Source organism: Uloborus diversus, chromosome 1 (genome assembly GCF_026930045.1).
Source record: "Uloborus diversus isolate 005 chromosome 1, Udiv.v.3.1, whole genome shotgun sequence".
NCBI lineage: Eukaryota > Metazoa > Arthropoda > Arachnida > Araneae > Uloboridae > Uloborus > Uloborus diversus.
Genome location: NC_072731.1, coordinates 254,922,393 through 254,949,186, shown reverse-complemented (window position 1 = coordinate 254,949,186; position 26,794 = coordinate 254,922,393). Strand labels below are relative to the sequence as shown.

General features: G+C 35.0%; 1 protein-coding gene across 1 annotated transcript; it reads left to right on the top strand.

Annotated features, from left to right (window-relative positions):
* The first annotated feature begins 5,329 nt into the window (after window positions 1-5,329).
* On the top strand, window positions 5,330-25,569 carry LOC129226957 (uncharacterized). Its single transcript, XM_054861589.1, has 6 exons — window positions 5,330-5,455; window positions 6,787-6,833; window positions 18,172-18,282; window positions 20,631-20,675; window positions 22,900-22,959; window positions 25,416-25,569. Exons 1-6 carry the CDS (start codon window positions 5,353-5,355, stop codon window positions 25,470-25,472), a joined length of 423 nt encoding a protein of 140 aa, XP_054717564.1. The 5' UTR covers window positions 5,330-5,352; the 3' UTR covers window positions 25,473-25,569.
* Window positions 25,570-26,794: the final 1,225 nt, after the last annotated feature.

Here is a 26,794-nt window from a genome sequence, read left to right as displayed (position 1 = left end):
GGGACTAGGGCTCCTGGCGATACCCCCTTAACAAAAACGCATCGGAACTCTTACCCCAGTGGTGATGTGGAAACAGAGTTAATATAAGATAAGGGTCATTTCACGGTAATTTAGACATTTATGTAGAGTTCGTAACGTGATCTTTTTTTTTTTGCCATAACTTTTTAATTTATTATTTTTAAAATTTAGGTTCAAGTATTACTAAATTATGTAAGAAAGAATCTTTACTAATAATAATAATAAAGCTGAAAGTCTCTCTGTCCGGAGGATGTCTGGATGTCTGTAGGATGTCTGTGACGCGCATAGCGCCTAAACCGTTCGGCCGATTTTCATGAAATTTGGCACAAAGTTAGTATGTAGCATGGGGATGTGCACCTCGAAGTGATTTTTGAAAAATTCGATGTGGTTCTTTTTCTATTCCAATTTTCTTTACTAATAATAAAGCTGAAAGTCTCTCTGTCCGGAGGATATCTGGATGTCTGTGACGCGCATAGCGCCTAAACCGTTCAGCCGATTTTCATGAAATTTGGCACAAAGTTAGTTTGTAGCATGGGGATGTGCACCTCAAAGCGATTTTTGGAAAATTCGATGTGGTTCTTTTTCTATTCCAATTTTAAGAAAAAAAAATATCACAAGATGGACGAGTAAATTACGAAATTATCATAACGTGGAAACGTAAGATGGGTACAAGCCAACTGGCGAGAAAATTCACCATACATTATTTCTAAATATACAGGCGAACCAAAAGACCTTTTAATTTTTCTATTACGGGCGAAGCCGTGCGGGTACCACTAGTTATGAATAAAATCAATAAAATATTTTATCATTCTTAAAATTTAAGAGAGTTGGGTTGTTTGACATCACTTAAAGGGCTAAAAATTTATGTTTTCAGGAGTATTAAATTAAATACATTGCAGCCATTTTAAAGTTAAACAAAATGTCAGTTACCAAGGAATTTTCGGTGTTCCGGATGTGAACTTTCAATTCTACTTATTCAGCATTTAAATACTTCAGATGTTGGCAGAGAATGTGAATTTTAGGAAATTTCCACCAATAATTTTCATGCTGAGGGGGAAAATTTGATTTTTTATGGTAACTGACATTAAGATTGATTTTAATCTGATTTTAAGATTGTTTCTGAACGAAACACAATAAAGATATTTATTGATATAAGCTTCTTGACTAATAATAAAGCTCAAAGTCTCTCTGTCTGGATGTCTGTAGGATATCTGGATCTCTGTGACGCGCATAGCGCCTAGACCGTTCGGCCGATTTTCATGAAATTCGGCACAAAGTTAGTTTAGCATAGGGGTGTGGACCTCGAAGCGATTTTTCGAAAATTCGATTTTGTTCTTCTTTTATTTCAATTTTAAGAACATTTTCCGGAGCAAAATCATCATAAGATGGACAAGTAAATTACGAAATTATCATGACGTGGAATGGGAGAGCGAATGAACATAGCCAATAGGCGAGAAATTCGTCATCCACTATTTGTAAATATACAAGTGAACCGAATGATCTTTTAATTTTCAACTACGGGCAAAGCCGTGCGGGCACCACTAGTCTAGTATAAAACTGTATTATGAATACAACAAAATACACTAACCTTCTTTCCTTTCAGTTACAATTTGTTTTAGAAAAAAATTTGATTACTACATGTCAAATTTTCTCCAAAAAAATCCGAAAAAGATATAGGCATTTGTTACGGCTTATTTTTAATACGAAAAATTATAAATTAAAATTTAGTTTCGTACACTTTAAAAATATATATTTCAAGCGTTTAAATGATATACAATGCTTAAAGTTTTGTTAATATTGAAATTTTGATGCTGAGGTTGACATTTTCGTGAAATTACCCTCTAACATCATCCAACTGCCTCCTTCTAACAGTTTTTCAAGACAGACTTAAATTTAGTAGCGTTACTTTACAATTTTAAATTTGGGGTCGTTTCCAAAATTTTAAAAGTATTTTTTTCTGAAAGAGCATGCTTAAAAACATAGAATCTGACCATTTTTTAAATAACTTATTTAATTTTAATATTTTTAAAAAATTACTTAAATCGGTGCGCTTTCATTGTTTATATTTCTGTCGTGTGACATCACAAATGATGAAATGCCATTCAGTGTTGCCATTCACAGAACAAAATATTTAATTCGCATCTTTACTTACGTGTGCTGGCAACGATAGGGTTGATAGCAAGCGTAGAGCGAAATTTTAATTCGCTGCTTGATTATCATAACGTGGAAACGTAGTAGAAAGATGCGCCAAATTGCATCATTTGTGACGTCATAAAGACCACGCCTTATTTGAAAAATCGGACATTTAAAAAAATTAATTAAAAAAAAACTGTTGGGAAAATGAAAGTATTTTCTGGGTCCATGTATTTTTTTTAAACAATCACGATTGCTTATTGTTCTCATTTGACTGTTTTTGTCGTCTTTTGATTTTTCCCACCGCCACCCTCCGCACCATCACCGCTGACGGGCTCCTCACGATGCTGCTCCTACAGCGAAAGCCGTCTCCAGGTTGCATCCATGTTCTACACACACGCGCATACATACACAACTACACACACACACGCACACACACACAAACACGTACACACACATACACATACACATACACACACATACACAAACACATACACACATAGAAACACATACACACACGCATACCTACAGACACCCACACATACACACACAAAAACATACACACACACATACACACAACTACCCACACATTCATGCCTGCACACAGACACAAACACATATGCCTACACACACATACACATACCCCCCCCCCACACACACATTCATACACACAACTACCCACACACTTATGCCAGCACACAGACACAAACACACATGCCTACACGCACATACACATACTCCTACACACAAACACACATACCCCCACACACAAACACACACGCCTACATACACACACTCGTGATTGCGAAAAACATAATTTAAATTCAAGATGTCAAAATTCAAATTAATTTTTTTTTTTTTTGTTCATTCTCTCCATTTCAATGACTAAAAGTAGTACATTTGACTGAAGGAAACCACCTAATTCGTAAAGTTTCGTGAAATGAAGCTTTTTGACTTATTGGCTTTATTTTTTGCACTTTGCTGTAATTCTTCTTTTATAGCCAAATTTACATTTTTTGCAATTAATGTGCACTGTGAAGCTCTTCGCTGGTAATGCAGTTGTATTTAATAACATTAACAACCTAGAACCGGCTAGAAATAGGTGACTGCAGTTCGTATTAATCCTTTCTTCCTTATTCACTCAAGATTTATAGTGTTAACATAATTACAAGATACAAACATGTTATGTGAATTTAAACAAGCTTTTATTTTGTTATGAATACTTGAAGTTTAGCTTTTACATTTTGTGGGAGGTTAAAAAAAAAAACAATTGTGAAATATGGGTGGGAGTCGTATAGCTTGACTACGGAGAAATGGCGGATGAGCTGGAAGCGGAAACAGAACACTTCATTTTGTAATCGTCAGGGTCAGCGAGAACGTGCCGAGAGTAAGAGTTTAACTGCTCGGAGCGTTCTCATTGATCCAACCTAAAACAAAATGAAGTAGTCCGTATCCGCTTCCAGTTCATCCGTCATCTCTCCGTGGTCAAGTTTTAAATCAAGATGACTCCGGGTCCTGGTTGACGATACAGTCGACTCCCGCTACAACGCGATCCGACTTACGCGAAATGGCTATACCGCGATTTCCCCCCCCCCCCCCGATAAAGAATTTTATTCCTAACGCGAATTTTTCACCCGTAACATGAAAATTTTCCGAAGGGAATCGCGGTTTTTTCGTGAATGGACCTTCATCCCTTTGGCATCGCTGAGAGCGGAAGTTCTCACACCGTACTAGTCTAAACATCGCTTATACAAACAACTACTCCTCATTTTCCATTTATTTTTTTCATTCTATATGGGAAAGTTGATGAAATATAATGACACCTAAGAGCGCTGTTTCATTTAAAGTTTGTGAAGATAGAAGGAAAAAGAGAAAGTTTCAATAACTATAGTGCATTTGTTATTCTTACTACATAATGTACGTACCGTAGTGGTTTATTTTACGTCTTCCTTTCCCATTAATCATTGATTTTGTGCATCGTTGCAGTTTTTTATATTAAATAAAACTTTTTTTTAAAAAATACAATAAATAAAAATTCAATTTTTTATTTAAGAAACAGTGATGTATAGTTAAGAAATGATTTTTAACAGTTTGAGGTGGTGTTTACAAGTGTCTTTACTCGTATGGGCATGTTTGTAAAAGTTTTTACACATACCCTTTTCCATAACGCGAAATTTCAACTTACGCGAAGGGTCTTGGAACGCATCCCTCGCGTAAGTTGGGACTCGACTGTATTTGATGCACGAAGGACATGGAAAGAAAGAAAAATATTTATTGGCTATAATGCGGCACTTTTTGAGATTAAATAGGATCTGATTTGTGTGTGAAACTCAGTGCAGCATAGAGAAGTTCATGACGATAATGAATGTCCCTGACTTCTGAAACTGCTCAAGTTTTTCAATGCGTTGGTTCTAAAGCGGTAATGGCAAAAAAGTGGAAGTTTTTATGTGCATAGATGGAAGATAACGTTTAACCACTGAGAGCTTCTGTAAAAAGTGAAAAATTGGCATCTTTGACTGTAAAGCGCCATGTGCCATTAAAATAAGGCAAGACTTCTATAGACGCCTCCAATTGTAGGAAAAACCATTCAAAACTTAATACAATCATAGCACAAAGCTAGATGTTGCCACTTGTTTTATTGGTTTTCCAAGCACAAGAAATTCAAATTACTGCAAATGTTTGAATGGAAATTCAAACTTTTTTAAATAGGCAATTGCTGAAACATAAGCGTCAGACTAAGTTAGAACATGAGGAAGTTTTTCAATTATTTTTGAACCTCTTATTTAGAAGCAACAAAATTTGATACAATCAAAACTCCGATACAAAAGGCTTTCAAAAAACATTTGCATTCTAAAGCATATTGTGTGATATTTCACACAACTTCCTTCTCAAAGTAGCATTTTAATTCAAATGGAGCATAGTCATATTGCACGAACATCATAGCAACTATTTTAACAGAAGGAAGTACCTCTTAATAAAATCTACTAAATTACCATGAACACAATTCCATGGAATATTTATCTTTACTTTTACAATAAACCATGACACAAGCTTTGATTCTTCCGAGATAAAAAGTAACAATATGATTATTAATTAATTATACCAGATAACGCGATGTATATGATATATATGTATAGCACACCCGCATACATAAATGTTTGTTTTATGTACGACAGAATGTTGTATTTGCGTATCAAGTTTATGTGGTTGGTTGGGGTTACTCTTTTAGCGTCTAGTCAAATAATCAAAGGAGCAGATGACCGTGCTATGTACGAATGTATAATGTTTCAAATCTGCGAATGCGGTAAGTAAATACTGAAATATGATAGCATTTTTTTTTTCGTAAAATATATTTCAGCAAGTCATACTTTACTTGTTAATGACAGTGCCTTTTAATTGCTACTCGACCACCCTCACACTGTGATCCATGTTCGCTGACGGCGCACCGACCTTTTGTGGTGCCCCACTCATTTCATCATGAGGGCAGTTAAAAATAGCTGTGACTGTTTCTAGTTAAACTGAGAAAAAGCTTGTAAGATAAATTCATTGCAGTAATCAAAGAAGGAGTTGTCTATGATGCACAGCAATTTTCATTTATGATTATGTTATGCTTTCAGCAGTTGTCTGTCACGTGTTGTTTTTATTGATTCAAAAAGATAAACCGGTTGAATACTGATAGCGTACATTTTTTTTTAATGTTTTGAATGGAATGGTACTTTATCCATATCCAACTTTTTTGCGCTTCAAACTATTGTGAAAAATGTTGAAAGAGTTTGTGTTTGATGGCGTTTTCCTCAAATTAGCTCTATGATTTATTTTTCTTTTTTCATATCTGTTTCATGAATTTTGTCTTCGCAACGCAGAAAAGAAAAAAAAAAAAATCGTTGAATCTTTTTTTTTTTTGAAAACAATGTATGTGATTTCTACAATGTATGTTTTTAATGACCAAGCTGCTCACTGATGTTTTATGTACGTAATGAGTAAATTAATATTTAAAAATAAGAGGATATACACTTTCCATCAAATAAGATGTTACAAAGTTAAGCAATAAAACAATTGCAAACTAATATGTGATTGACCTTACGACACCGACTCAGAGGCTTCCTCGATGGGAGGTCATAGGAGGTTACTGTGACCTCCAAAAATGTCCTCATTCGGCAAATTTTGTCTGACGATTCGGCAAAATGATCATCATTCAAAGAAATGTGGAGTTCTATTTGGCAAAATTATCATCAATGGAAGAAATTTGGAGTTCCACTCGGCAAGTTGAGATTCCCTCCCTAAAAAGTTTGTTTGGATACTGACTTGCCCTGCGAACCCTGCACTGACTACGTCCTTTCTACACACTTACCTGCTATATCGGGTACCTATCGCACGTTTTTAACGCTGTTCTGTTCAGAAGTACTATTTGCGTGAACGGGATTGTCCGCTTTCCTTATCTGTTCTTGCATTGATCCCATCCTTCATGATTTGGTAGTTCGGATTTAAGAAGATAACGTTTAAGCTAGTTTAGTTAAGAACGTTTAAAGTTAGTAGAAAAAAAATATTAATCTATTTCTGTAAAAATAAGCAGTTACTATTTGAATTTCAAAATTCTTGCCATCGTTCATGCTGATAATCAAAAATATTTTTCAGGTCATATTGATTACTACATAGATTGCTTCGATAAAGCTCCAGAAATGGTTTGTATGCATTCTTAAAGTGTTACACTATTTTCTCTCTTTAATCTACGCTATCAGTTTGAACTCAAAAAATAATTTCAAGAAAGTGATTTTTTTTTCATAGTTTATTCTTTTTTAAATTATATACGTTATAATTAGGAAAAAAAAGTAATCATTTCAAGTAATGTTTGATACTAGTTAACTAGTTTTTCTACTAGTTTACTACTTTAAATTTTTACTAGTCTAATTGTCAGTTAAAATACTTTTTTAAAACTATTACCAGATTTACCAAGAGTGCCCACCGCCCTAAGAGCAAGGGCACATTCTTAATACCACAAAGCAAACCCCCCAATCGGGATCTCCCCCACAAAAAGTATAAACAATACCTAAAAAATTTCGATGGCGCATTCTGCGCCATGACCTCCCCCCTTCCCCCTAGATGGGCAACCCTGAATTTACAACTACTCAAAAAACGGTAAAAAAAAATCTCTTAATAAAAAGCAAAACTCATGTTTTTGCAAATAAGTATTTTCTGGGGGGGGGGGGGGGTTACAACAACTTACTCGTGCGGGAAAGGGCTTTTGAGTTTAACTTACCTGAAGAGCAAGTACAGAAATAAGTTAAATAGTGCGTTGTCGTTTGTTGAGGATGATTAAAGGGTCTATTTTACCAACCTGGAGCCAAACATTGGTGTGTTTGGCACTAGTTAACTAGTATTTCAATTACTTTTATTTTTTATTAGTCTAACTGTTAGTTAAAGTACTTTTTTAAAACTATTAGTTAAAATTACTTTCAAATTAACAACTACTAGTATTCAAAAAAGGGTAAAAACATCTCTTGATGAAAAACGGAACTTATGTTTTTGCAGAGAAGTATCTTCTGGGCGGTTACGGCAACTTACTCGTGTGGGAAAGGGCTTCCGAGCTTAACTTACCTAAAGAGCAAGTACAGAAACAAGCTTAATGTGTTGAAGAAGATAGTTTTAGGGTCTATTTGACCAAGCTTGCTTTGAAGCTTAATGAATAATAGTAATTTTTCATCGTATTTTCAGGAAGCTTTCTTTTCTATTCCTCTGAACTTACATTACATCATAAACTGTCTGAAGCCTGTTTTTACCCCAGAGAAAACACGTGGAACGGAATGTTTTACCTTTATCGGTAGCATTGTTAATCACCGCTAGGTAGCATAATCGAGCTCTGGAGTTGCGAATTGAAGCTGTACAATATGTTTCGAACAATTTATCTACGAGACAAAGCAGGGGTGCCCATCCCCCCCCCAAGCTCAATGGCGCAAATCCCCCCCCCCAAATTTTCTCGCTTTCTAATCGGGTTAAATATAAGTTTTTATAGTGTTTAATTTCCAGTCAAATTCATAAGGGGGGGGGGGTAGTGCTAACAAATAACATTTGAACTGAAATATTGTTAGATTGTTGACATGCCTTTCCTTCCCAAATTTTACAACGTGCACCCTTGAGTAAACAAATGTTGGGTTCTCCTGAATTTTGCTACACCTTATTTATTTATTTATTTATTTTCAAACGTATGAACAATTACAGGAAGAGCGGATTCAACTTTCTAGCTTTGGATGGAGTCTTACTAGATGTATACAATATGAATCTATACAACATGAATCTATACAACATGAATCTTATTTTATTGTCACTTAGATAGGGGGCTCGGGGGTTTCTCCTCCAGAAAATTTTCGAAATTGTAGTTTTAAAACCAGTTTTAGACGATCTCTGGTGATGTTTGGGGGATAAAAGGTTTGGTGTGCCCTTCCCGGTAATTTTTCAATATTGAAACTTTGAAAGCGCAATTGTAGATAGTTTAACGTTCTCTGAAAGAGGGCTATCCTTTGTTTTTAAAGTTGCAGTTCTAAAAACACAGTTTTAGACTATCTGTGGTAATGTTAAGGAAAGAAGAGATCCTGGGGCTTGCCCCAGGAAAATTTTCTAAATTAAAGTCTTAAAAACGCTATGTAAGGTTGGAGGAAAAGCAGTTTTCTGAAACTGAAGCTCTGAAACCGCAATTGTAGCCGATCTTTGTGACGTTAAGAAATTTTGGAAGCTCTCCCGGAATTTTCTCCAAATTGAAGCACTGAAAACCAAATTTAACCACGATTTTTCAATAATGTTGACGAGAGCGGGGGGGGGGGAGAGGGTCGCTCCATTTAAATTTTCGAACTTGTAGCTTTAAAAACGCAGTTTTGATAGATCTGGATAATGTTAGTGGAAGGTGAATTTCGCTGCCATTCCCCCCGGCAATTGTTTGAGATTGATACTCCAAAAACGCAATTCTAGGCCTGTCTTTGATCGTGTTAAGGAAAGAGTGGGGAATCAGGTGCTCTCTCCTATAAATTTTTCAAAATTGCAGTTCAACAAATGCAGTTTTAGATGATTCTTGATGATAAAGAGGGTGTTATTCTGGCGCTACAGTGGGGGGCGCTCCCCTGGAAGTTTTTCTAAAATTAAAGTTGCATATCCAAAAAAGATGGATGAGACACACCGTGACAGATATGTTTCGGAAATCCTGAAAAATGGATTCAGCAATTCATCACACATCGAAAATCAGAACTCGAGAACATTAATGAATCAAATATCTTTCTATACATATCAGATATAGAAGAAAGTAAATATAATTTCGAATACGAAACATAATTTAAACACATTAAGAACATACTGTTCTACCTCCATCAGCGAAAACCAACATCACTGAAAGTTTTAATGAAAATCATCTGATGATAAATTTAAACAATCAGTTTAAAAATGGTAGAGAAGATGGGAGTAAAGTGAAATGAGAAAAATTCTTTACAAGCTTAAGCTCGGTAATGAAGAAAATATATTAATTGTCAATTGGAGGAATAAAAAATATGTTATTCCCAAACTTCAAAACTAGTTCTTAACTATTGTCGAGGTGCAAATGAATCAATGGAAGACTAGAGAATAATGGTAAGAATTATTACAAACAATAAAATATTTTTGACCTCTCTCCCCTCTCATTATTTTTACATACACATTCATCATGCAGAATTTTACTACTTCCAGAAAATTTATAAAAAATTAAAAAGAAATCAAAGCGTCTGATCCAGCTTTGAAACGGACACCAACTCCATGCCGTCTGTGATGTTCCCTTCATTGAAAAAGAGACACGGTCATTAAATTTTGGAAAGAGTACCAGGGCCGTCGCTAGGTCAAAAAACTGGGGGGGGGGGGTACGCTTTTGGCGGCCCGTTAATTGTTTCAAACGCATGTTCCAATATGCAGAGAGAGAGAGAGAGAAGATTTGGCTTCTGGTTTAGCAGGGAAAGTCATATTACTAGACCTTAGTACTAGTAATATACATTTAATCATAAGGATAATATTCAGTCAGAATTAGGGGGGGGGGGGGGTGTCGGAGGGCTACCTTTTTGCATTATTTCAAAATTGAAGACATAAAACGCAGTTTTAGACTATATTTTAAGTTTTGGAAGAAGGGGGGAGAGGAGGTCCAGGATAGCCTCTCCCGATAATTTTTCCAAATTTATGTTCTCAACACAATCGTATGTTATATTTAACTATGTTCAGAAGAGGGAATCCGTAGCTCACAGCCGGGAATTTTCAAGACTGTTATTTGAAAAACACAGTTTTAGACGACCTATGGTGATGATAAGGGAGGAAGAGACTCGGGGTCTTATCGTTCTATAATTTTTCAAAATGCAAACTTCAAGCACGCATTCCCAATTGTGAATTATTTGTGATTGTGACACGTGAAGGGGGGGGGGGGTCTGAGGGTTCTCCCCCGGGAAAAATCTGAAAATTGTAGTTTGAAAAATGAAGTTTTAGATGATCTATGGTGGTATTAAGGGAAAGAGAGATGCGTCCCACCCCCCCGAAATTATTTGAAATTTTGAAGCCTTAAAAACGCGATTGTAGACATTTTTGTTAAAATTTAGTGCACCGCCAGTTTCTTGAAATTAAAGCTCCGAAAACGTAATTTAAGCCAACCTTCGATGAAAGGGGGAAGGGGGAGTTTTGAAGGGGCTCGAGGCCAGAAATGTTTCGTAATTGAAGCACTAAAAGCGAGTTTTAAGACATTTTTCGTTGATGTTGGCGAAGAGAGAGAGGCAGGGGCATTCTCTCGAAAAAATTTCGATCTGTTGAAACCGCAGTTTTAGAAGATTTTTGGTAATGTTAATGGGTGTTGACTTACTGTTATTAATACTGTTAGAGGAGTAGAAGGTTTTGGAGATTTCCCCCGAAAACTTTTCTGAATTAAAGCCTTAACAATGAAATTTTTGAGGATCTTCGGTAATATTTGGAGAACGACAGTTTCGGGACACCCCAGGGAGTTTTTTTAAAATTAAAGTCCAAAAGAAGAAATTTATTTGACGTTGAATGATGATGAATAATTAATTGAGAAGGCGTTTCTCGGAGGTTACGTTGGGAACACTCTGACGACTTTTCGAAATTGCAGTCCTAAATACTTAGGTGTAGGCCATTTTTAATGACGTTAGGGTAAAAGATGGGGGTTGAGAACGTTTTCCCCGGGATTTTTTCAAAACCTAAGTTATAAATTTCACTTCCAGGCCAACTTTGGGGACGTAAAAAGAAGGGTTTGGAGTTCCCCACTCTTCCTTTCAGTCTGGCTATCCCTCCTATCTTCATTGTAAATTTCAATAATTGATAAACATATTGTGGTAATATTTTTTTCCAATTTTCCTTTGCCAAACACGTTTGATTTGCTTGGATTTTCCGTGATAAAGTGTTCAATTTCCCGCCTAATATTTTTGTTTTCTTGCAATGCAAGCGTTTGCGGCCTTAGAAAAAGTACTTTTAACATTTTGAATGGATGTGGTAATTTTCTGCGATACCTTAGGTCTCTATTCCACTTCATTTTATTTTAAATATGCCACCTGCATCTCTTGAATAAACTTTGATTTACTTACGATTTTTACATTCAAACATTTAGAACTTTTGGTGTGAGAATTCATCACAATACTTTGAATCTCTCTTTGCATTTAACTGTTTTATTTTCCCCCTCTATCTCTCTATTTCAACTTTATTTCGGCAACCAATACATTTTTCTCCACTTAGCAATGATTTTCATGACAACATTTTTCATCAAAAAAAAAAAAAAAAAGTATATACCTATGGGTATGTTTCGGCGTCCCTTTCTTATGGGCTGTCCTATTAATTTATGTATTTTTTTTTTTAACTTCAGAACCATGAGTCATGGTTTTGTATAACCAGGGCCGCCAAGAGACCAGGCGTGCAACATTCTAGTTTGGTCGCCTGTCCCCCTCCTATTATTCAAATTTTACTCTATGCCCAATACTTAAATTCGAGCCGAGCCCATAGTTTCCGACTTGGCAGACATACGCACTCTGCGGCCTAGTGAAGAGTGTACTGTACTGAATACTTTTTTTGTGTGTGTTAATAAAAATCTTTGAAGTGTACATTTCTGCGGCCCTTACTTAGATACTCTTGATAAAAGAGAATCAAAGATGTTCCTAAATTGCATTTCGTTTTCCATTCAAATTCGACAGAAAAAATACTTTTTGTCACTATTATTTCACTTGTTCATTTATAATAACTATTTTAATTTTTTAAAGCAACGAAAAGTTTTCCTTTTCTTCGTTAATTGCATCGCTGAAATGAAATTGGCGGCCGCATTTCTGAAAAATGGGGGGGGGGGCGCTTGCTACGGGCGACGGCCATGAAAATTACGCGGAAAAAGTATTATTAATGCATCTATTTCTTGTTGAATGAGGTTAAATATTTTTTCTTTCCAAAATTCCAAAATTTCATGTTCTGAATGAAAAAAACCTTCTGGAGAATAAAATCCCCCTCAAAAATTTTGATGGCGCAACTTGCGCCATAATCCCCCCTGTGGGCACCCCTGAGACAAAGTGTAGTAAAAAAAGGTGTTACAAGGTCCAGTCTCCGATACTTCATTAAAAATCCGGGACATAAAACCAGCTTAGGACCATCATCTATATTAACTGTATCTGAAGAAAGTCATTTAGAGGATTGGATAATGATTTCGGCAAGAAAGGGATTTCTACGAAATAATGAAGACATTTTAGACACCGTGCAAAAGTTCCTGATGAAAAACCCGCGACCTAATTCGTTTTAAAATAATAGGCCAGGTGATTGTTGGTGAAAGGAATTTTTAAAGATACAGTGGTGGTGAAAAAATTGCATCACTCGCGCCGCAAAGGAGAGGGATATCATCCCACCTGCATTCAACACACAGTAAAGTATCCCGTATCCCAAATGATTTGGGGATGTATTTTTCAGGAAGATTAAAGGGAAGGAGATAAATCTTTACTATGCAGAAGTGGCAACGTTTGTTCACTTTTTCCCGAGGGCGCTGTAGTGCACCGCTCCCGACAATCGCAGCAAATCAATGTAAATGATGCTAAGTTTCTCATTTTTTTAGAGGCAGCTATTAAAGCAAAAAAAAGAAAAAAACTACTGGAAATTGGTTGTAATAAGGGGCCAATATAGTGGACGATGTACGGCTTTCGTCTACAGGTAGTTAGCGCAGTATTTTGATGGAAAAATTTATTTTATTTTTCATCACCAACTTACCGAATTCGTCTGCTATTAATATTGCGCTGTGCGATGTTTTATTTTTTACGAGTTGGAATGTTTCTATTCCTGAAAATAATTGACGAAATGAGAATGTAGTAGAATTAATTACGTAAATACTTTTTTTAATTAGTTGTAAATTTCGTGACATGCTTCGAGAACTAATTAAATCGAAACAATTTTTTGCTTTCACGACCTTTAACAGATGAAAATAAATGTTAATGTTCTGTTCACTTAACTTCAAGCTTATATTGATTGTAATAATTTTATTCACGTGTTTACTCACTGCTTAAACAGAATTGTTATCATTATTTTTTTTATTATTATTGCATTTTTTTCTACAACCAAATCGAAAAAAAAATCGGGAAACCTTTTTCATTTAAAAAATACACATGATTAATTTCAACAGAAAACCCCACAAAATATCTCAAAAAAGCGTTCCAAGGTATAATTTTTTGAATGAATTAGGTTTCTCGATTTTTTTTCCATTTGGTTGTCGAAAAAAATGCAATAATAAAAAAATAATGATAACAATTCTGTCTAAGCAGTGAGTAAACACGTGAATAAATTTATTATAATCAATATCAGCTTGAAGTTAAGTGAATAGAACATTAACATTTATTTTTATCTGTTAAAGGTCGTGAAGCAAAAAATTGTTTCGATTTAATTAGTTCTCGAAACATGTCACAAAATTTACGAACTAATTAAAAAAAAAGGATTTACGTAATTAATTCTACAACATTCTCATTTCGTCAATTATTTACAGGAATAGAAACATTCCAACTCGTAAAAAATGAAACATCGCACAGCGCAATATTAATAGCAGACGAATTCGGCAAGTTGGTGATGAAAAATAAAATAAATTTTTCCATCAAAATACTGCGCTAACTTCCTGTGGACGAAAGCCGTACATCGTCCACTATATTGGCCCCTTATTACAACCAATTTCCAGTAGTTTTTTTTTTTTTTTTGCTTTAATAGCTGCCTCTAAAAAAATGAGAAACTTAGCATCATTTACATTGATCCGCTGCGATTGTCGAGAGCGGTGCACATACAGCGCCCTCTGGAAATAGTGAACAAACGTTGCCACTTTTACTAGAAATCCCGTAGGACATTTCTCTCCTTCTTCCTACTCCGTGGTATTTTTGATCAAGGAGTTGGTGGGCTTCACTTTGTGCGAGGAACAGTAAACGCTCAGGTGTACATTGGCATTTTGGAGGAGAAATTGCTTCCTACTACCCGGGATCACTTTACTTCAGTTCCAAACGTCATTTTCCAGGATGATTCTGCTCCGTGCCACAGGGCAAAACTGGTAAGTAAGAACTCAAAAACCTTTATCCCGCCATTAGACTTAAATTGACGTAGGGGTTAAGTATTTTTTTCCTCTAAACCCACACGCAGGTTCGGAAATGGAAAAAAGAGCATGGTGTCCGCAGTTTGCCTTGGCCCGGAAACAGCCCTGATCTACGTAAACAATGATCGGATTCCTGCTGTTAAATGTTTATTTCATAAGTTTTGCAGAACTTCACATACATTCATCGTTAATCGGTCGACCAAAACTTCTCACGTAATCCCATTGTTGTGAAAATGCGAGGGTGATGCAATTTTTTTTTACCAGCACTGTATATCCAAAGTAGTCTATTAGAACATCAGAAGGAGTGACAAAAGCAAGTTCTTGTGCTTCAGAAAAAGATGTCAGAGGGTGATTAACAGAAATTCAAAATTATGTTGCCGAAAAAAGTCGTGACTCCCATTTTTAGTGCACCACAATGCAGATGAAACAAATTTCCAAATTAGCGTTAAAAGTGGCCAAGTGTTAGCAGAAAAAGGCGCAAAAAATGTCTATAATGTTGAACAATCTCAAGTATAAGAGTCGATTACAGTTTTATTCATCTTTTAGGCTGCAGGAAATGTCTGCTGTCCATTTATTATTTATCCGTATCAAAGATTGCCTGAAAAAATTTCTGATTCTAGCAGCTAACGAAATGTTTGATCTAGTTAATAAAGCCAAACGCAATTTATTTTGAGATTTTGAAGACTATCCTATTAGATTTAAGTTTAATGTTTTGTTTTGATTATTTATTTACGCTTTAAGTCTAATTTATCATTTTAGGGTACTGGGCAATTACTGTGCTGTGATGTGGGCAATTAGTGTATGCACTGCGCAATGACTGTACTTTATAGGTTATTGTAAGTTTGTTTTATCATATACTATTGGTACCCGCACGGCTTTGCCCGTAGTAGAAAAGTAAAAGGTCTCTTGGTTCGCCTGTATATTTACAAATAATTTATGGTGAATTTCTCTCCGGTTGGCTTGCCCATGTTACGGTTCCACGTTATTATAATTTCGTAATTTACTCTTCCATGTTATGATAATTTCAAGAAAAAATATTCTTAGAATTGGAATAGAAAAAGAACAGAATTGAATTTTCGAAAAATCGCTTTGGGGTGCTCACCTCCATGCTACAAACTAATTTTGTGCCAAATTTCATAAAAATTGGCCGAACGGTCTAGGCGCTATGCGCGTCACAGAGGTCCTGACAGACAGAGAGAGATCCGGACAGAGAGAGATCCAGACAGAGAGACTTTCAGCTTTATTATTAGTAAAGATCTAACATATGTAAGTATCTGAAATATGTAAGTTTTAACTTAAAACCATTAATATTCTGTTGGAGAGTTTATTTGGTAATAAGGAAAAAGTAATAAATGTTTGATAGTTAAAATACTTTTTCATTTTTTGATGTTAATGTGTTTGAAGTCCTTAAGTGGGCAATAGCTATACGGTTTATCCTACTTCATTTTGTATTTGTTTCTGCTGCGATGTTTTATAAAACACAGGATTTTTTTTTTTTTTTTTTGAAATTTGCGATTCGAACGTGGGACAGTTACCGACATGATTTTGGAGCAACACAAAGAGTTCCAATGTCATATATTGAAGTAAAACCTCAAAATGTTCTCATGGATTACATGTGCAGTGAAGTTTCATCATCATCATCATAGTTGGCTCAACAGCACAGGGTGGGCCAAGGCCTTCCTTTGGAGAATCTTCCAAGACGTCCTACTTTTTGCCTGGGTTTTCCAATTTTTAACTTTGAGAATATCGAAGTCAGATTCAACAGAATCCAACCATCTCATTTTTGGTCGTCCCCTTCCTCGAATTGTCACAGGTTTTGCAGCAAAAACTTATTTTACTGGGTTTTCTTCGTTCATTCGAGAGACATGGGCCACCCAGTTCATTCTCCTAATTTTTATGCTTTTTATTATGTCAGGTTCTCTAAACAATCTGTAAATTTCAAAATTGAATCGTCGTCTCCAGACACCGTTCTCATTGATGCCTCCAAAAATGCTTCTTAAAACCTTTCTCTCAAAAATAAATATCTTGTGCTCTCCGGATTTAGTCAAAGGCCATGTTTCAGAAGCATAACTTAGAACTGGCCTAATAAGAGTCTTATAAACCAAGATCTTTGTTTTTCTTGAAATCAAAGACGATCTGAAGATGGGGCGTAGTCCAAAAAAGGCCTTGTTTGCCAACGTTATTCGGTTCTGTATTTCTGAGATTATGTCATTTTTGTTGTTAACACAGGACCCAAGGTACGTAAAACTGCTAACGATTTCAAATGAATGAGTACCAATTTCTAAACATGTGTTCCTGTCATTTGGCGGAATTTTTTGTACAGGCATATACTTGGTCTTGGAGTCATTTATTTTTAGTCCCATTCGACCAGCAGCTATCTCCAAAGAAGAAAAAGCCTCTTCCAAGGCTGGTACAGTCCTAGCAACTATATCAATATCATCAGCATAGGCTAAGATCTGAACTGATTGCAGTGAAGTTTACTGTATGAAAAAAAAAAAAACTTTTTGGTTTTTAATTGGAAGTGCTAAAGAAATTCATCTGGGACTTAAATTAGCACTTTTCCTGATATTCACCCGCATGCATAAATGTTATTGTAATATTCGTTTTACTCGCATCCATTGATATAATGCATGCATTGTTAGGGCAAACCTAACCTGGCAGCGTCGTAATGCTGTGATTAGGATCTGCGTACTCTTCACGATGCTGCCAGGCTAGGTTTGCCTCAACTGTAGTAAAAGAGAAAATCTTTTTAACTGAAGCATAGATGTAGAAAGACGTGGTTTAGGATAACAATTTTTACCTGTTTACGTTTAAAAAGCTTTTTGTTAGCCATAATTTTAGTGCCTAGAATCCCTAGCTTTGTCTTTGAAGATTGGCAAACAAGGATTTGGCTCACATTAGTCACATGGTCATGCTTTAAGTCTAGCATTGTTCAAAAAACTGGACTGAATTTTGCAATTATTGTTATGATACTCGGTGTTTTTTTTTTTTTTTTTTTTTTTGAAGGTTCATTTACTTACAGATATTAAGAAAAATAAATAGCTTATCTTACGGGTTAAACATCATTACAAATAAATGATGACAAAAATTAACGTACATACTTTATTAATTGGTACCTTTTACTAACTGGATCAGTTTTTTTCGAAAAAAAAAAAAAAAACGGTGCACGAAAGTTTTTCAAACTTTACCTGTCCGTCGTGATAAAAAAGGTTGAGAAAGCTGCTCTTTGATCAAAAGTAACTAAGTTTCGAATTTGAAACAATTCATAAAGAACTGTGAAAAGTTAAATTTATTTTTGTTTTTTGACATTTAAAATCTATTGTAAAAGTGTTTTATTGAACTTCCGTTAAAAATAAAAGTTTAAAGTTTGTATGTTGTCTATGACTATGTATGTTTGTATGTCTATAAATCAAACTTTTGGTTTCCTTTTTTAGTTGCGAAATCGTACGGCATCTGCTCTCCATGGCTGTAACTTTGGATTTCTTGAACAATACGACCCACCAACAATAGAAAACACTTCTTGTGGTCTTGACAGGGATACATTCGTAAGTAATTGTTTTTGAATTCTTCGAAGGCTATTTTAGTATGACCTAGTTTAATTTATGACGTATCAGTAACATAACCCTTTTCTCCTTTTCAAGTTTTTAAAGTTTTATTATTTCTTTTTGTCATTCTCAAACACAGCACGCTGTTCACACTTCTTAATTTTAACAATTTTTTCAGAATAGGGTCGTTTCCAAAATTTTAAAAGTATTTTTTTCTGGAAGAGCATGCTTAAAAACATAGGCTCTGACCATTTTTTTAAAAATAATTTGTTTAAGTTTAATATTTTTAAAAAATTACTTAAATCGGTTCGCTTTCATTGTTTACGCTTCTGTCGTGTGACATCACAAATGATGAAATGCCGTTCAGTGTTGCCAATCACAGAGCAAAATATTTAATTCGCATCTTTATTCGCGTGTATTGGCAACGATAGGGTTGATAGCAAGCGTAGAGCGCAATATTTAATTCGCTTCTTGATTATCATAACGTGGAAACGCAGTAGAAAGATGCGCCAAATTGCATCATTTGTGACTTCATAAAGACCACGCCTTGTTTTCAAAATCGGACATTCTAAAAAATTTATTACAAAATAACTGTTGGGAAAATTAAAGTATTTTATGTGGGTCAATGTTATTTTTTTTACTCATTCTATCAATTTCAGTGACTAAAAGTTGTACTTTTGACTGAAGGAAACCACCCCATTGGAAGTTAAAACTACATTTCGAAATCTGCTGCTGAGACGATCTTAAAAGCGAAAGATTGTTAATGAATTTTATTACTTTATATTACAGCTATATATGTTCTCAAAACGATATTCATTACATTGTTAAAATGCGCAAAACACAACCTTATTGATGATTAAGAATTCCGGCAAAATATAGTAAGTATCATATTTCAGCTGCGAATTTGAAGCTTAATCTAGGATTTAAATTTTAACACTCATGTTCAGTGTATGATTTAAATTTATCCGAAATAATGACATTACCTTTCAATATGCTCTGCACTAAAAGTTGTTTAAGATAGTTTGAGTTTAAAATCGGGTTTTAATTTAGTTTTGGAATGTGATACCCCCTCTTAAAACATTGAATCATACACCTCGTTTCAGGCGGATTTAATCGCCGTGCACACAAGACATTTACCAGAACCTCAAAATTAAGGGAGAGCCAAATTAAATTTTTAAAATGAAATTTGTAAATAATTAGGCAAGTTTAAAGTAAAAAAAAATAAAAGAAAAAAATTTGAATTTTGACCTTTTGAATTCAAGTTATGTTTTTCGCAATCACGATTGTGTGTGTGTGCGTATGTAGGCATGTGTGTTCATGTGTGTGTGGGGGGTATGTGTGTTTGTGTGTGGGGGGTATGTGTATATGTGTGTAGCCATGTGTGTTTGTGTCTGTGTGCAGGTATGAGTGTGTGGGTAGTTGTGTGTATGAGTGTTTGTGTGTGGTGGGGAATGTGTATGTTTGTGTAGGCATATGTGTTTGTGTTTGTGTGCAGTCATGAGTGTGATGAGTGTGTGGTAGTTGTGTGTAGGCATGAGTGTGATGAGTGTGTTGGTAGTTGTGTGTAGGCATGAGTGTGATGAGTGTGTTGGTAGTTGTGTGTAGGCATGAGTGTGATGAGTGTGCGGGTAGTTGTGCGTAGGTGTGCATGTATGTGTAGGTGTCTGTATGTATGTGTAGGTGTCTGTATGTATGTGTAAGTGACTGTATGTATGCGTGTGTGTGTATGTATGTGTTTGAATGTGTGTATGCGTTTATGTGTGGGTATGCGTATGTGTGTGTAGGTGTATGTATTTGTGTGCGCGCGGGCGTGTGTGTAGCATATGGATGCAACCTGGAGACGGCTTTCGCTATAGGAGCAGCATCGTGAGGAGCCGGTCGACGGTGATGGTGCATAGGGTGCTGGCGGGAAAATAAAATGATAGGCCATCAAAACAGTCAAGTGAGAACAATAAGCAATCGTGATTGCTCAAAAAAAATTATGTTCGTGAAATATTTATATCATTAATACATATATGTATATACGTATTTATATGAAATATACGAATTATACTGTCTGTAATGTGATCCTAGTAAGAACGAGTATTTCATGGGTAATCAAATAATTATGCGTACATGTTCTTGCGTTTAGTTTTAATACATATTTGTAAAATAAGAAAACTGAATGTATATTCCTTTTACTTAGAATTATATAAAAACAAAAATGATTGCTATAAATGTGTGATTAATGTTTTTTTCTGCGGTGTTCCATTTAATGCTTTCAAATTAAAAAAAAATCTTTAGCTTGCAATACGAAAATATAATTTAAAGTTTTTATGCCATAATATGATTTTTGTTTTGTTTTCTAGTATCCTTGTTTTAGTGAAGCTTACAACTCCATGAAAAACTATGAAGTAATTATCTTTATTCATATTATCTTGCTTGAAAAATTGCAAAAAACTTAGCCAAAAAAAAAAAAAAAAAAAACAAAAAAAAAAAAAAAACAATTAAAAATGTATTACTTAATTTCTGAGTACTAATTCCCTTGTGCATACTTGTAGCCATGTATGTTTCAGAAGTATTTGAATTACTCAATGCTTATATATTATACTAGTGGTACCCGCATGGCTTTGCCCGTCATAGAAAATTAAAAGGTATTTTGGTTCACCTGTATATTTACAAATAATGTATGGTGAATTTTCTCGCCAATTGGCTTGTGCCCATGTTGCGGTTCCACGTTATGAAAATTTCGTAATTTACTCGTCCATCTTATGATAATTTTGATTTTAAAATTGGAATAGAAAAAGAACCACATCGAATTATCGAGAAATCGCTTCGAGGTGCACACCCCCATGCTACAAACTAACTTTGTGCAAACTAACTTTGTGCGAAACTTCATGAAAATCGGCCGAACGGTCTAGGCGCTATGCGCGTCACAGACATCCTGACAGACAGAGAGATTTTCAGCTTTATTATTAGTAATAAGTAATAAAAATAAAATCAGACTTGTATTGATTAACCTAAAAATCAACCGTTATGAAAAACACATTCATTTTCAACCTCTAATTTGAAACATTACGTTTTCCATTGCAAATCCTTCGATAGCATTTTAAAAGGTCTTTCTTCTATGGAAAGAATACGATGTATGGCATACAATTTAGTTTACTTATCAAAGAGCATTTCAAATCTAGTATACCCCCATGGCTATTTTCTTCCATCGCTCTGGACTGAAAAAATTCCGAGACGTTACTGGAAATGGGTAGGTAATGTGCCTAATTTCTTTCGAAAGCATAACTGGGAAAAAAAAGAGGGAAAGTTTCCCGCTAGAAGTTAGTGACCTTCCTGAAATTAAGCTGGAATCTTTCTGAAGAGTTCAGAAACCGTCTCAATCAAATTTCAACTTCTGGAATAACTCAAGAACCTTCAGGGAAATCTTATACAGGTTGTTCCGTTTTAACCTGCAAAGACCTCTATTTTCGCAACCGTTAATCCTAGATGCATATTTTTTTTCAATTGCAAAAATGTCCAAAATCAGATGCAGAGTAAAGATAATGAAAATTGGAAGTAAAAATTAAAATGAAGAAAAAAAAAATACAAAATTTAACTTTTTATACGGACCCCAGGTCCCCTAACTTATATTTAGGGAATAATCTGAATCAAAAAACAATTTCTGAAAAGGCGATAAGTTCCAATCTTATCTTCTGTATGGTCCCTTAAATTTTGAACTGGAATATCTTCTCGAGTTTTGGTCGCATAAATATCAAATTTTTTGTGTCAGTAATAGTTTTCAACGGATATTATTTCTCTAAGTATAAGTTAGGGGACCTAGGGCCCGTATAAAAAGTTAAATTTTGTATTTTTTGACTCATTTTTATTTTTGCTTCAAACTTTCAATATCTTAACTCCGCATCTGATTTTGAACATTTTTGCAATTGGAAGTATGCATCTAGGACTAACGGTTGCGAAAAAAGAGCTCTTGCAGTATAAAATGAAACACCCTGTATATGTATATAGTATAATAGCTTGGCAACTTCCTGATTTACAACGAAGGCTCCTAAAGCAAATATGGCCGTAGCTAAGGCGAAATGTCAAGCAAAGTAGCTTCAAAGGTAGGAGGATATCCAGAGACTGCACTTCACCCATCAATGGGATTCAATCCGGAGGATCCGTAACTGAGCTGAAGGAGAAACACCTAATGAAGAAGCGAAATATATTTTTACACTTTTAGCTAAATATTTTTTTTCACCACAGTTTGAAATAGGCATTCAGCGAACTTCTTGCGATTCAGGAAACTGTTTCGCAAAAAACTTGTTTTTTAGAAGGAAATTGGTGTTAACCGTTGAAATCCCAAAACTAACCCAGAGGTAAGCGGTGACTTTTCATTTTTCTTTACAGTGTAAATTCCCGTTCGAATATCATCTCAAATTGCATTGAAAGATCTGTCAATGTAGATTTTTCCGTCAATGTAAGGGGGTTGTATATTCATTACAAGAAACTATTTACAGGTTACATTACTAAGACAGTTTTAGATGAAAGATAATGGAATAAACGTCAAGTTTAGCCAGATTACAACAAATAAATAATAAAAATAATTACTATTTACAGAATTTGTAACAAAATACTTTTCCTATTCATTAGCGGGAGACATCTCGTGATATAACAAGAGCAGGTGAAAAATATGAAATTGAAGACGGAAAGGTAGATATATTTATAAACTTCTTTTTTCTCTCTCACTAAAATTACTATTAAAATAATTATGAGTACAGTTTTTTATAAAATGCTACTCCTTCCCAAAATATTTTCTAACGTCATATATTCCTTCTGCCTTTTCTTTTGTTTATATTATTTTACTTTTTACTAAAGTGACAAGCACCCACTCACACACACACAATGTTTAGACTTCCTCATCCTCTCGCTTTCTTTATATTTTTGCCTTTCAATTTGACCCATTAGCACCTTTCTTAGGAGCATAATACAAATATGCATTTTTGGCACACTTTCAGACAAATTGTAAGTTTTTACTTTAAAAATAATATCAAAGCATGGCCGCACTTGATTCGCTTACGCTTATTCGATTACGTAAAGCGTAAGCGAATGAAGTTATAATATGCAACTCTCATAAACTATAAGGGGCGCTGCAGTCACTGTCTAATGGCGGATGAAAAAGGTAAAACAAACTAATACCGTAACTTATAACTTGCTTTGACGCTTAGTGAATGACAGTAATTTTTCATCGTGTTTGTGGGAAGCTTTTTTTCTATTCTTCTGAAATTACATTACACCACAAACTGTCTGAAACCTGTAATTTACCCCAAAGAAAACACGTGGAATGGAATGTTTTACCTTTTTCTTTAGTATTGTTGATCACCGCAAGGTAGCGTATTCGAGCTCTTCTGGAGTTGCGAATAAGTGACTGAAATTATTGCAAAAAAATTTGCAGCCGTTGCCAATCTAAAGAAGCTGAGCGTAAATAATTATTCCCTTAACACAACACATTGTAGTTGTGATAGAGGCGAAATGGTACAAGGAAAAGTTACGTGAATACCGGAAAACTTTTCTTAACAATGATATCAAAGGAGTAAGTTCTGTCACATGGCATCTTTGAGAAGTTTTTTAGTCTTAAAACATTTATTTCAGACGTTGCCAAAGTTTATCTCAGGTAAAAGAAAACGCAAATGTTCAATATCTCTCAAATATCATGACATTTTACATCTGAAGAAGTAAGGCGAAGAATTCAACACAAATTCGAAAATACGGAGAGACCCTACTAAAAACTGATTCCGAGTATATTTTTCCTTCAAGGGGTTAGGCATAATCGAACTTTTTCTTCATTTTGACGTGATCAGGATGTTGGGCAAAATTACATTGGTCACTAATTCTTTCAAAACGAAAGATAAAATCTATTACGAATGTAAATTTGAATGTAGCGAATGCGTAGCTTTTATTGCTTCAAATAAAAATGATAATAATAATAATAATATCGACGCTTGGAAAAAAGTTTAGATTTCACTATCATCAATATTTCTTACTTTTCTACTGAAAAACACATCATTGCTGTCCAACGTATGTGTAAACTAATACAAAAAAATGAAATAAAATAAAAGAAAAATAAAAGAAAAATTTGAATTTTTGACATCTTGAATTCAAATTATGCTTTTCGCAATCAAGTTATGTGTGTGTGTCTAGGCGTCCGGAGAGCCGGCCGATGGTGGAGCTGCAGAAGGAGCCTGGGGCTAAAGTAAAATCAAAGGATGGATGGGCAGTATGGACACTGGTCAAGTGAGAACAATAAGCAATTCGTGACTGCACAAAAAAAAGTAGTTTAAATAATAGTAGTAACGTAATAGTAGTTTACTAATTTAACTCAGAGTTGAGTAGATTAGTTAGATTATTAAGTCCGTAATTGCAATCAGAAAACAGAATGATGCCTTTATATGTACTATATAGTTGTAATACATATTTCAAATAAAGTTGAATTTTGTAGCAAATTTTTGCCCTAAGCCAAGGCTAAGGCAGAAATACATAAAATAAACTACCAGCTTAGTTATTTCATCCGAGGACTGCAGTTTTGTGCTTTTTAGCACTAATCAGTGCGGAATAGGAAGCAAATGAGCTAGAGGTGCCAAGATAGCCAAACAAACTGATAGCTAATATAAAATTAGCACAACAGACAGGGTGACCGCAGCAATGGTACGGTTCAACTCAAAGATTGAAGGCAAAGCTGAAGTTTTCCGCCTCTAGCCCAATTACTCTATATTCCGAACTGATGAGTGATAAAACGCACGAAACTGCAGTCCTCGGATGGAATAACTGAGCTGGCAGTGTATTTTATGTAAAGTTGAATATCTTTGAAGTTTTAAGTAAAATAGTATATTGTTTTCGTAATATTTGAGATTTCAGTAAAAAATGTCCTTCCGATAATTGAAGGCAAGGGCTTGATTCTCAACTTTGAAGAATTAAGTTGTTCATTAAAAAATGGTACGTGGACAAGCCATGTCCCCCTGAATTTTCAAAAGAGAATGAATGACTTTTGGAAGTATTATTTCTTAGCAAATTTCATTTTGAGCTTGAATTAAAAGGGGGGAAAATAAATTATTAGCTTAATTCTGTCAGTTCTGTACCTAGATAATCTAATACTTTTTGTCTTCTTACAGCGATGTTTAACGTCTTATCTTGCACGATGTCTGGATGAGACCAATGAATGCTTCTGACGCAATCTCGTTGCAAACGAAGAACCAAACAAATTAAGAGATCCAGCTCATAGTGTATTGTACAATTATTTCATCAATTGTAAACTGAAATATTAAACTTTATCCGTAACAGCATATTGTATACTTGTCATCTTTCGTCTGATGATTCCTTTTTCGTAGCATTCAATGCCGTAAAATCGGCCTCGGAAAAAAAATGTTTATTAACTCCGAAAATCGGCAAATTTCATTTCTGATTATTTTACAACTTCTAAACTCAACAATAATGCAGTTTTTTTTCCTCTAAAAGGCTTCTTTAAATTAAAATAACCTTCATTTTGGATCAGGGACAGAAAAATTTTATGCCTTGGCTAGAGGTGTAAAATTTTCGGAAATTTCGAAGTGGTGGAAAAAAAAGTGTTTTCCGGTTTTTTTTTTTTTCTGGAAACGAGCTGATGTGTGCATCACATGACTTCCTTTTACGCCACGCCAATTTAATGATAATAGCACCTTGGAGTAAGCAAGAAAACATTAAATATTTTCTAGTTTCTTGCGAACCGAAGCAAAAAAAAAAAACGTTTTACACAGATTTATTTCCCTATTATTGGCAATTTTAATGTGATTGAGTGGGTAACTCTTTAAATGTCACCAACATTGGCCGAATTAAAACCAGACTTAAAAATTAAAAAAAAAAAATCCGCCAAATTTGTCGCTAAGTTGGCGACAAAACTTGGCGACCAAAAGACTGGTGATATATCTCCAAGTGTCCCACAAATTATAACACAACTTGAGTTTACATCGAAATTAACAATGATTTCCACACAAAAAAGTGGGCAAAAGACCCCTTACGAACATCCGAATGCAACCAAAAGGGAAGGTGCACGACTAGACCCCACTAGGAGTCAACGTACCAAATTTCAGCTCTTTAGGACATACCATTTTTGAGTTATGCGACATACAGACACACATACGCACATACATACGTACATACGGACGTCACGAGAAAACTCGTTGTAATTATCTCGGGGATTGTCAAAATGGATATTTCGGGTGTCTGTACGTTCCTAGGCATGTATTCACGTATGGTCGAGTAGAAAAAAAATCTCAACATTCCAGCCAAGGACTGCAGTTTCGTGCTTATTAGCACTCATCAGCCCGGCTTAGGAAGTGACTGAGTTGGAGTTGGAAAACCTCTTAAGGAAACCAAGAGTACCAAACAAACTGGTAGCTAATATAAGAATTAGCTCTGATCAGACGAGTGACCAAAGGCTATAGGGCGGTAACTTACCGAAAATACCATGCCTTGCCTTCAATCTTCCAGTTAAACCGAATCATTGCTTCGGTTA